We start from the raw sequence: 12,539 nt of genomic DNA, 5'->3' as shown, positions 1-12,539 counted from the left end.
CCATCCAACCATCTCATCCTCTGTCAACCCCTTCTCCTCCTGCCTTCAATCTTTCCCAGCATCAAGGTCTTTTCAAATGAGTCCGTTCTTCACATCAGGTGGCCAAGTATCGGAGTTTCAGCTTCAGCACCAGTCCTTCTAATGAATATTTAGGACTGATTTCCTTTAGGATGGATTGGTTGGATCTCCTTGCCATCCCAGGGACTCTCAAAAGTCTTCTCAACACCACAGTTCAAAAGCATCAATTCTTCAGCGCTCAGCTTTCTTTACAGTCCAACTCTCACATCCATAAATGACTACTGGAAAAACCATAGCCTTAACTAGATGGACCTTTGCTGGTAAAGTAATGTCTTGCTTTTTAATAAGCTGCGCCACTAGGGAAGCCCAAAAGTAAAAATTAGGCATGTGCTTTTTAAATGTTGTGTAAAACTACCACATGTGGATACAGGTATGTGGATATACTCTAACTATTTATTCAGTATTTTGTTGCTATTTTACTTGTTGAATCTGATTTAGTTATGAAAGTAGTAAACGCTGTTTTTCTTTTATTAATCATTATATTCAAGCAGTTAGCATAGAAGCCTAGCAAACTTTTTCTGTAAAGGATCAGATAGTAAATATTTTGAGTTTTGCAGGCCACATGGTTTCTGCTACAACTACTCGATACTGTCACAGTCTGAAAGTAGCCACAGACAATAGGTAAATAAACTGACATGAGCAGGTATGGCTGTGTTCTAATAAAACTTTATTTTAAAAAATTGGTGCAGACACTACGTTATTGACACCTGACCTAGAATTCACTGCTATATATAGGTTGGCAGTTCAATAAGAATTTTAGCTAATGATAATGATGATGAGTGTAAGAAATAGATCTTTCATGGTAGGGACATTTCCATAACTATGCCCTTTTACCATCTAGCAGTGCTACAATTTGACTTTGGATTCTGATAGGTATACTAAACAAAGATTAGTGTTTTATATCCACCTTAAATATATCCTTGCATATGTGATAAATCTGGAAATGAGGAAAAAGCATTACAAATACTATTTCTTCCTCTGATCATTAAACAAAAACAAAAGTTATTATAATTGAAACTACTCTGAATAAAGTATAACGCTGATGTTAGACAAACACACAGTCAAGTGACTACACACACTGACTGTACATCCATTACTGATTGATCACCAGTTCATACTTACTGAGTACTCATCAGGCACTAGAAATTATATAAAACACAAGATACATGAAGTGGTTTCTAACTGGGACTGTGCAACAGAATCACATAAGAGTTTTTTCTTCAAAATCCACTAAATCAGAATTTCACTTGTTAGGGTCTAGAATGAAAATATGGAAAAGCTGTTTTATATTAAACTCTGGGCATCCCTGGTTAAGTATCACTGCTAGACACTTCTACTTTAAGAAAAGATCAGATCAGATCAGATCAGTCGTTCAGTCGTGTCCGACTCTTTGAGACCCCATGAATCACAGCACGCCAGGCCTCCCTGTCCATCACCAACTCCCGGAGTTCACTCAGATTCACGTCCATCGAGTCAGTGATGCCACCCAGCCATCTCATCCTCTGTCGTCCCCTTCTCCTCCTGCCCACAATTCCTCCCAGCATCAGAGTCTTTTCCAATGAGTCAACTCTTCGCATGAGGTGGCCAAAGTACTGGAGTTTCAGCTTTAGCATCATTTCTTCCAAAGAAATCCTAGGGCTGATCTCCTTCAGAATGGACTGGTTGGATCTCCTTGCAGTCCAAGGGACTCTCAAGAGTCTTCTCCAACACCACAGTTCAAAAGCATCAATTCTTCGGCGCTCAGCCTTCTTCACAGTCCAACTCTCACATCCATACATGACCACAGGAAAAACCACAGCCTTGACTAGATGGACCTTTGTTGGCAAAGTAATGTCTCTGCTTTTGAATATGCTATCTAGGTTGGTCATAACTTTCCTTCCAAGGAGTAAGCGTCTTTTAATTTAAGAAAAGATATCAAACTCTAAATATTTTCTAATCTAAGGTCAATAATTTGGTATTAAAGTTCAAATTCATGGGTTCTAGCATCAAACAGAGACGGAGTCTAATCTCATTTCTGCCAGTTCCTAGCTATATAACCCAGGGCAACCACTCTGCATGTAAATTTCCTTCTGTGTAAAATGGGTATAATAACAGCATTCCATTCACAGCACTGCTGGGAGAATTGAATATCTGAAAATTTTGACAAGGTGGTTGGCACACATCAAGCACACAGTAAATGTAAACTATCACCACTGTACACATTTTTAAATAAATAATAACGGTATCAAAAATACTACTTAAAGGCATGACTCAGAGTATAAAGTCTCTTTAAAAACTGTCAGAAAGGTGACTAGGCTATTCCAACTTGTCCCATACTGACCAGCAGAAGAGGTGTCCTTTCCCACAGTCCACAGCAGGAGCTCTGAGCAAGGGGAAGCTGAGCGTATCAGACCCAGAGGTGTCTGATCCTTGTTTTGTCAGTCTGACTGCTCTTTCACAGCCTGGAGTAGGACACCATTTAATGGCAGGATTATTTTCAACAAAGGCCTGTTTAAACAGCAATAACAAAACATAAAAAAATATTTTAACTCTCAATTCTAATAGAGTGTAAATGTCAATTTACTTCAGAATGAATGAAATGAAACAGAATGAAATGAAAAAACAAAGAGTAGTCAGTTTCAAGAAATACTTAAAACAGTACTGGAATGTATTAAATAAGAAGGAAAAAAATGTGGCAATTACCTTAGTAATAATTTTTAAAATTTATGTATTCTTTTTTTTTTATTTTTAAACTTTACATAATTGTATTAGTTTTGCCAAATATCAAAATGAATAATCTAAGAATCAAGTAGATTGATGACGGAGTAAAAATGCAACTATTCATACTGAAATGTGTAATTTAAAAATGTTTTCTCACAATATGCTACTTTTCTGATGGAAAATAATTATAATAAACAGAATTTTATTTGAGGATTAGCTGTATTAGAATAATGAATTTCTACATGGTACTTTAATAATACATAAAAATCAATATTACAAACACAGAGTTATCATATGATCCAGTAATTCCACTTCTGCATATATACCCCAAATAATTAAAAGCAGGGACTGGAATAGATATTTGTACACCCATTATGCATAGCAGCATTACTGCTGCTGCTGCTGCTGCTAAGTCACTTCAGTCGTGTCTGACTCTGTGTGACCCCATAGACGGCAGCCCACCAGGCTCCCCCATCCCTGGGATTTTGGAGTGGGTTGCCATTTCCTTCTCCAATGCATGAAAGTGAAAAGTGAGAGTGAAGTCGCTCAGTCGTGTCCAACTCTTAGCGATCGCATGGACTGCAGCCTTCCAGGCTTCTCTGTGGAGTGGGGTGCAGTTGCCTTCTCCGAGGAGCATTACTAACATTAATCAAAAGGCACAAACAACTCAAATGTCCATGGATGAAAGTGTGGATAAACAAAATGTGCTACTACATTACTGGAATATTACTCAACCTTAAAAAGAAATTCTGATACATGCTACAATGTGAATGAACCTTGAAGACATTAAGCTAAGTGTAATAAACCAGGCACATAAGGATAAATACTGTATGATTCCACTTACATGAAATAATATAATATTATATGGATATAATATGGTTTATAAGGACAAATGCTGTATGATTCTACTTATATGATTCCACCAGGCTTCCATGGGTCAGGAAGATCCCCTGGAGCAGGAAATGGCAACACATTCCAGTATGCTTGCCTGAGAAATCCCATGGACAGCGGAGCCTGGCAGGCTCCAGTCCATGGGGTTGCAAGAGTCAGACATGACTTAGAGACTAAACCACCACTGCCACCACTTATATAAGATGCCTAGAAACACAGAGACAGAAAATAGAACAGTGCTTTTTGGTGGCTATGGGAAGGGGAAATGGGGCATTTGTGTTCATGGACACACAATGTTTGGGATGACGAAAAAAATTCTAACCGTGAAGGGGAATGATGGTTGCACAATAATGTAAAAGTACTTAATAACAACAAATTGGTCACTTAAATCTGTTTAAACTGGTAAAGTTTATGTGTATTTTATCACAATAATGAAAAATGTAAAAAAACCACCAATTTTATGATACTTTCTATGTTAAAGAAACAGCAGGACTTCTTTTTTAAAAGTCAATATATTAGGGTTCGGAGAATGCAACGGCACCCCACTCCAGCACTCTTGCCTGGAAAATTCCATGGACGGAGGAGCCTGGTGGGCTGCAGTCCATGGGGTCGCTAAGAGTCGGACACGACTGAGCGACTTCACTTTCACTTTTCACTTTCCTGCATTGGAGAAGAAAATGGCAACCCACTCCAGTGTTCTTGCCTGGAGAATCCCAGGGACGGGGGAGCCTGGTGGGCTGCCGTCTATGGGGTCGCACAGAGTCGGACACGACTGAAGCAACTTAGCAGCAGCATATTAAGGTTCAGACTATAAAAAAATCTGAACATGCCTGTTAAATCCCACAAAAAAGATTTGCATATAGTAATGAGTAACTCCTGAGTGAAAATAAAGAAGGGAAAAACAAGATGAAATAAACATTATACTTTATTATATGAAATGATTACTTGAAATATAAAAAAATCCATAAATTTCCAGGTTGATAATCTTTATTTCTAAATATTTATACTGAGGAGTAAAAATACATCATTTAGAAAATTTAAAATAGCTACTATTTAGTATGAGTGTTTTTTTGACCAATTAGTTACAAAAGTTCAACACCCAAACCAACAAACAGTCCTGCACAAAAGCTTTCTTTTCCGGTAAACTACTATTGCCACTTTTCCCTTTTACTTCTGTCATGATTATAAAACAACACTTTAGCTGAGAACTTTAATTTACGCCACTACTCCTTTACTCTGAGAGACAAAAGCCAGAGTCCATTACTTTGCGTTCAAAAATAGAACAAAAATTAAAAATTTTAATATAGGTTTAATAAAATTTAAATTGTGGAGATTACACAGATAACTGGCAACATACCTTAATATCAAACTGTAGGTATCGTTTGTCCATCTCCTTAGAAACTACACTTTCTATTATATCCACAGGCACAAGTTGGAAGCAATCATATGCAGGGCAGAAAATGTTGTGAGCTTCACCTTCTTGAATTTTCAGATTCAAAAACCTAATACAATTGTCAATTGATAGAAAGAAAGGCAAGGATATAATTTATTTGCACATTCTAAGAATGCTTCCTGATGCTGAATTTTCTGTTAGAGTATAATTAAAACACATCAATAAACAAAGTGTGCAATATCAACTGTAATATATTAGCTCAAATAATTCACAAACACTGAGCATTTATTATCTGCCCAGCCATTCACTATATGACTATTTATTTATGCACATCTATGTTTTATACATTTTTTTACATTTGTTTGCTTTGTCCTCTTTAAAAACTTGAAACAATATATTTAAGAGTAAAAATTTAGAAATAAGTGACTTAGAAAGGTCATATTCGATTCTCAATATTCTATGCCTTAAAAAAAAGACAGCAATGGTATAGATTTAAGCCACACAAAACTCAAAGAGATTTTTGAGACGGCACTGGAATATACTGTAACTTTTAGAAGAAAAGGTTTTCTATTTATATTTTATTTAGATAAACATTAAAATGTGTTTCATGTCCTACTCTAGGCACACTGGTTGAGGTAGGAGGGAAAAGGCATCGTAGAAAGTGACAGGAATCTAACCCAAGGTCAATTAAGTGGTCAAGAGCAAGATTTGGAATTAGAGAATTCCAGGCCTGCCACTAACAAGTTGTATGATCTTAAGCAATTATCATGTAAGTGTACTGTGCCTCAATTTTACTATCTATAAAGTGGAGATAACAACACGTACTTCCCAGAGTTGTTTTCAGATTATATGATATAATGTATGTGAAATATCTACATGGTGCCGGGCACAGAATAAAGAATTAAAAAATTTTACTGATGGTTTGATTATTAAGAATATTTCCCATGGAAAAAGAAGAAACAAACTTTTGAACTGTGAATTTCCCTTTCCTGAGGAGATATATATTAAAAAAGAAAAAAATGACTAAGACTGATGTCAAAGACCTTACAGTCTATGTTTTGTTCTAGAAGTTTGTGGTTTCAGGTCTTACATTTCAGTCCTTTAATCCATTCTGAATATATTTTTATGCATGGTATATGAAAGCAGTCCAGTTTGATTTTTTCATACGTGACTGTCTAGTGTGCCCAGCACCATTTACTGAAAATATTAATATTGTCTCTTCTCCATCATATATTCTTTCCTCATTTGTTGTAGATTAATTGCCCATGTAAGTGTGAGCTCATTTCAGGGCTCTTTTATTCTGTTCCATATAGCTATGTATTTTTGTGCCAGGACCATACTGTTTAGGTAACTGCAGCTCTGTTGCTGTTCTTCAGTTGCTCGGTCGTGCCTGACTCTCTGCGACCCAAGGACTGCCGCACGCTAGGTTTCCCAGTCCTTCCCCATCTCCTGGAGCTTGCTCAAACGCATGTCCATCAAGTCGGTGATGCCATCAAACCATCTCATCCTCGGTCGCCCCCTCTCATCTTGCAAACTATATTTCCCAGTATCACGGTCTTTTCCAATGAGTCAGCTCTACGCATGAGGTGGCCAAATTACTGGAGCTTCAGCTTCAGCATCAGTCTTTTCAATGAATATTCAGGGTTCATTTTCTTTAGGATTGACTGGTTTGATCTCCTTGTAGTCCAAGGGACTGTCAAGAGTTTTCTCCAACACCACAGTTCAAAGGCATCAATTCTTCGGTGCTCAGCTTTCTTTATGGTCCAACTCTCACATCCATAAATGACTGCTGGAAAAACCATACCTTTGACTATACGGATCTTTGTAGTAACGTTTAAAATCAGGGAGTGTGACAAATTTAACCTCATTCTTCTTTCTCAAGATTGCTTTGGCTGTTAAGGGTCTTTTGTATTTCCATACAATTTTTAGAATCATTTGTTTTAGTTATGTGAAAATTGTCCTCAACAATTTTTAATAGTGTAAGGCATGCTGAGACTAAAAATTTGAGAACTGCTAACTACAAACTTGCTTTTTCAACAAAGCAGGAATCACTTCCTTTTAGCTCTGAACAGGTTCCCTGTGACATCAGATATAATTTATCTTAATAGTCCCCTGTCACAGTGCACAATGCACATAGATATAGTTAATATATGATGATGTTTTAAAATTTTATGTATTCTAAATACACCAGTGCGGCGCTGGAGCGGTGAACGGCTGAGAGGAGCTACCCCAGAGCCAAGGTCAGTAGCAGCGGCCGTGAGGAGATACCCCATGTCCAAGGTAAGGAGCAGCGGCTGTGCTTTGCTGGAGCAGCCATGAAGAGATACCCCAAGTCCAAGGTAAGAGAAACCCAAGTAAGATGGTAGGTGCTGAGAGAGGGGATCAGGCGGCAGACAGACTGAAACCACAATCACAGACAACTACCCAATCTGATCACACAGACCACAGCCTTGTCTAACTTAATGAAACTAGGCCATGCCTGTGGGGCCATCCAAGACGGGCGGGTCATGGTGCAGGGTCTGACAGAATGTGGTCCACTGGAGAAGGGAATGGCAAACCACTGCAGTATTCTTGCCTTTAGAACCCCATGAACAGTATGAAAAGGTAAAAAGACAGGACGCTGAAAGATGAACTCCCCAGGTCGGTAGGTGCCCAATATGCTACTGGAGATCAGTGGAGAAACAACTCCAGAAAGATGAAGGGATGAAGCTAAAGCAAAAACAACACCCAGTTGCGGATGTGACTGGTGATAGAAGCAAGGTCCGATGCTATAAAGAGCAATATTGCACAGGAACCTGGAATGTTAGGTCCATAAATCAAGGAAAATTGGAAGTGGTCAAACAGGAGATGGCAAGAGCGAACGTCGACATTCTAGGAATCAGTGAAATAAGATGGACTGGAATGGGTGAATTTAACTCAGATGACCATTGTATCTACTACTGTGGGCAGGAATCCCTTAGAAGAAATGGAGTAGCCATCATAGTCAACAAAAGAGTCCAAAATGCAGTACTTGGATGCAATCTCAAAAACGACAGAATGATCTCTGTTCGTTTCCAAGGCAAACCATTCAATATCACTGTAATCCAAGTCTATGCCCCGACCAGTAACACTGAGAAGCTAAAATTGAACAGTTCTATGAAGACCTATAAGACCTTCTAGAACTCACACCCAAAAAAGAAGTCCTTTTCATTATAGGGGACTGGAATGCAAAAGTAAGAAGTCAAGAAACACCTGGAGTAACACGCAAATTTGGCCTTGGAGTACAGAATGAAGCAGGGCAAAGGCTAATAGAGTTCTGCCAAGAGAACACACTGGTCATAGCAAACACCCTCTTCCAATAACACAAAAGAAGACTCTACACATGGACATCACCAGATGGCCAACACCAAAATCAGATTCTTTGGAGCCAAAGATGGAGAAGCTCTATATAGTCAGCAAAAACAAGACCGGTTGCTGACTATGGCTCAGATCATGAACGCCTTATTGCCAAATTCAGACTTAAATGAAGAAAGTAGGGAAAACCACTAGACCATTCAGGTATGACCTAAATCAAATCCCTTACGATTATACAGTGGAAGTGAGAAATATATTTAAGGGACTAGATCTGATAGACAGAGGGCCTGATGAACTATGGACGGAGGTTCATGCAATTGTACAGGAGACAGGGATCAAAACCCATCCCCATAGAAAAGAAATGCAAAAAAGCAAAATGGCTGTCTGAGGAGGCTTTATAAATGGCTGTGAAAAGAAGAGAAGCGAAAAGCAAAGGAGAAAAGGAAAGATATAAACATCTGAATGCAGAGTTCCAAAGAACAGCAAGAAGAGATAAGAAAGCCTTCTTCAGCGATCAGTGCAAAGACATAGAGGAAAACAACAGAATGGGAAAGACTAGAGATCTTTTCAAGAAAATCAGAGATACCAAGGGAACATTTCATGCAAAGATGGGCTCAATAAAGGACAGAAATGGTATGGACCCAACAGAAGCAGAAGATATTAAGAAGAGGTGGCAAGAATACACAGGAGAACTGTACAAAAAAGATCTTCATGACCCAGATAATCACGATGGTGTGATCACTCACCTAGAGCCAGACATCCTGGAATGTGAAGTCAAGTGGGCCTTAGGAAGTAACACAACGAACAAAGCTAGTGGAGGTGATGGAATTCCAGTTGAGCTATTTCAAATCCTGAAAGATGATGCTGTGAAAATATTGCACTCAATATGCCAGCAAATTTGGAAAACTCAGCAGTGGCCACAGGACTGGAAAAGGTCACCTTTCGTTCCAATCCCAAAGAAAGGCAATGTCAAAGAATGCTCAAACTACCGCACAATTGCACTCATCTCACACGCTAGTAAAGTAACGCTCAAAATTCTCCAAGCCAGGCTTCAGCAATACGTGAACCGTGAACTTCCAGATGTTCAAGCTGGTTTTAGAAAAGGCAGAGGAACCAGAGATCAAATTGCCAACATCCGCTGGATCATGGAAAAAGCAAGAGAGTTCCAGAAAAACATGTATTTCTGCTTTATTGACTATGCCAAAGCCTTTGACTGTGTGGATCAGAATAAACTGTGGAAAATTCTTCAAGAGTTGGGAATACCATTCCATCTGACCTGTCTCTTGATGAATCTGTATGCAGGTCAGGAAGCAACAGTTAGAACTGGACATGGAACAAAAGACTGGCTCTAAATTGGGAAAGGAGTACGTCAAGGCTGTATATTGTCACCCTGCTTATTTAACTTATCTGCAGAGCACATCATGAGAAACTGGGCTGGAGGAAGCACAAGCTGGAATCAAGATTGCCTAGAGAAATATCAGTAACCTCAGATACGCAGATGACACCACCCTTATTGCAGAAGGTAAAGAAGAACTAAAGAGCCTCTTGATGAAAGGGAAAGAGGAAAGTAAAAAAGTTGGCTGAAAGCTCAATATTCAGAAAATGAAGATCATGGCATCTGGTCCCATCACTTCATGGCAAATAGATGGGGAAATAGTCGAAACAGTGGCTGACTTTATTTTCTTGGGCTCCAAAATCACTGCAGATGGTGACTGCAACCATGAAATTAAAAGACACTTACTCTTTAGAAGGAAAGTTATGATCAACCTAGATAGCATATTAAAAAGCAGAGACACTACTTTGCCAACAAAGGTCCGTCTAGTCAAGGCTATGGTTTTTCCAGTGATCATGTATGGATGTGAAAGTTGGACTATAAAGAAAGCTGAGCACAAAATAATTGATGCTTTTGAACTGTGGTGTTGGAGAAGACTCTTGAGAGTCTCATGGACTACAAGGAGATCCAACCAGTGCATTCTAAGGGAGATCAATCCTGGGTGTTCTTTGGAAGGAATGATGCTAAAGCTGAAACTCCAATACTTCGGCCACCTCATGCAAAGAGTTGACTCATGTGAAAAGATCCTGATTCTGGGAAAGATTTGAGGTAGGAGGAGTAGGGGATGACAGAGGATGAGATGGCTGGATGGCATCACCAACTCAATGAACATGATTCCGAGTAAACTCCGGGAGTTGGTGATGACAGGGAGGCCTGGCATGCCTCAGTCCATGGGATCACAAAGAGTCGGACATGACTGAGCAACTGAACTGAACTGAACTGAAATACATCAGAGCAGGTTTAACTATTTCTGGAGAATTAAATGACAGAACCCAGAAGACCTTACTGAAGAAAAGATAATTTCTCTGTGAGCCAGGCTATCAATTTTCAGCAACATACAATTTCTCACTAAATTTAGAAGTATCACACAGTGTTGTTAAATGTTAGTAAAAGAGGAAAATCTGGATCAAACTTGACTTATATTTTTATCTTGTAGGTCAGCTTCATACATTATATCCTAAGCTCCCACTCCACTGTTCATTACTGAGCTTAGTAAGATTCTAATAACTAACATTACCGAGTGGTTACTATGTGTCAGGCACTGTTCTAAGCATTTTACATGTACTTAGCCATTTAACAATTAACTGGAAACAGTCCTATAAAGTAATATGACAGTTACCATTTTATAGATTAGGAAATTGAAGCAAAGGGAGGTTACTGCTTACTTAAATCAACAACTAATAAATAGCAGGAAGGATATTCTAGGTTGGACAGAAAAATACTAATTTTTCTTTCATTGAAGCCCTTGGCATAGATGCTTCAAAGCATATGTATGGACTGATGAGATAGGGGGTAGAGAAGAATAAGATAAGACATTTTCAAACTATCTAAAGTGAAAGTGAAAGTGAAGTTGCTCAGTCGTGTCCGACTCTTTGCAACCCCATGGACTGTTACCTATCAGGCTCCTCCAACCATGGGATTTTCCAGGCAAGAGTACTGGAGTGGGTTGCCATTTCCTTCTCCAGGGGATTTCCCTAACCCGGGGATTGAACCCGGGTCTCCTGCATTGCAGGAAGATGCTTTACCATCTGAGCCACATATTGTGTACTAAACTGTGCTACTGAGGATACAATGGTGAGCAAGACACTCCGTACTTGAAATGCTAAAATTCCAGTGAAGGGCCCAAGTATTGATTTGTCCAGCAGAAAATGAAAATATTCTTCAAATCAAATCAAGCACCACAGTTGTCATATTTTATTACATAAAAGATCCAGGCTTCAACAAAAAATTCTACAGAAAAAGGAAAATATGTCCCATACACAAGAAAAACAGTAGAAACTGTTCCTAAGGAAACATAGATACTGCACTTATCAGACAAAGATTTTAAGTTACATATTTCTTAAAAAGTCACATAAATGGAGGAAACAATACCTATAAAACTAAAGAAAATTATAAGAACAATGCCTCACTAAATAGGGAATATTAAAGAAAAAAGAACATATATAAAAACAAACAAATTCTGAAGTTAAAAGTAAAATAACTGAAATGTAAAATTCACTACAGGGGTTTAACAGCAGATCTGAGGAGGAAGAAGAATCAGCAAATTTCAAAAAAGTTCAACTGAAATTACCCAGTTTGAGGGAAAAAAAGAATTTTTAAAAAAAAGAATTTTTAAAAAAAAGAACAGGGACTTCCCTGGTGGTCCAGCAGTTAAGAATCCACCTTGCGATGGAGGGGACACGGGTTCAGCCCCTGGTCAGGGAAACTGAGATCCCACATGCTGTGAGGCAACCATGCCCGTGCACCCTGGAGTCTGTGAGACGCAACTGGAGAGCCTGCGTGCCACAGGGAGAAAGCCCGCGTGATGCAACCACGACCCGACGCAACAGTTTAGATCAATAAAGAGAATAGATCATCAAAGATCTGGGCAGCAATACCAAACGTACTAACATATGCATAATGGAGACGCAGAAGGAGAAGAAGGCGTGAGAAAGAGTATTTGAAGCTATAATGACTGAAAACTTCCCAAATATGATGAAAAACATTCATCTATGTATCCAAAATGCTCAAAAAACTCTAAGCAGGAAAAGCTCAGTAAGATCCACTTCTATGATGAACAGCAATCTCTATGACATCTCTGACTCTTGACTG

At 38.8% G+C, this 12,539-nt stretch overlaps 1 protein-coding gene across 7 annotated transcripts in view; it reads right to left on the bottom strand.

The window, feature by feature from the left end:
* Positions 1-12,539, bottom strand: part of ANKIB1 (ankyrin repeat and IBR domain containing 1) — a 157,497-nt gene that overhangs the window by 34,313 nt on the left and 110,645 nt on the right. For all 7 annotated transcript variants that reach the window (XM_070787152.1, XM_070787153.1, XM_070787149.1 and 4 more), the window contains 2 exons: positions 5,027-5,171; positions 2,399-2,565 (listed from right to left, as the gene is read on the bottom strand). In XM_070787152.1, coding sequence (XP_070643253.1) covers positions 2,399-2,565; positions 5,027-5,171 — 312 coding nt within the window. The remainder of the gene's footprint in view (positions 1-2,398; positions 2,566-5,026; positions 5,172-12,539) is intronic.

Source organism: Bos indicus, chromosome 4 (assembly GCF_029378745.1).
Source record: "Bos indicus isolate NIAB-ARS_2022 breed Sahiwal x Tharparkar chromosome 4, NIAB-ARS_B.indTharparkar_mat_pri_1.0, whole genome shotgun sequence".
Taxonomy (NCBI): domain Eukaryota; kingdom Metazoa; phylum Chordata; class Mammalia; order Artiodactyla; family Bovidae; genus Bos; species Bos indicus.
This window is presented reverse-complemented; position numbering and strand designations above follow the sequence as displayed.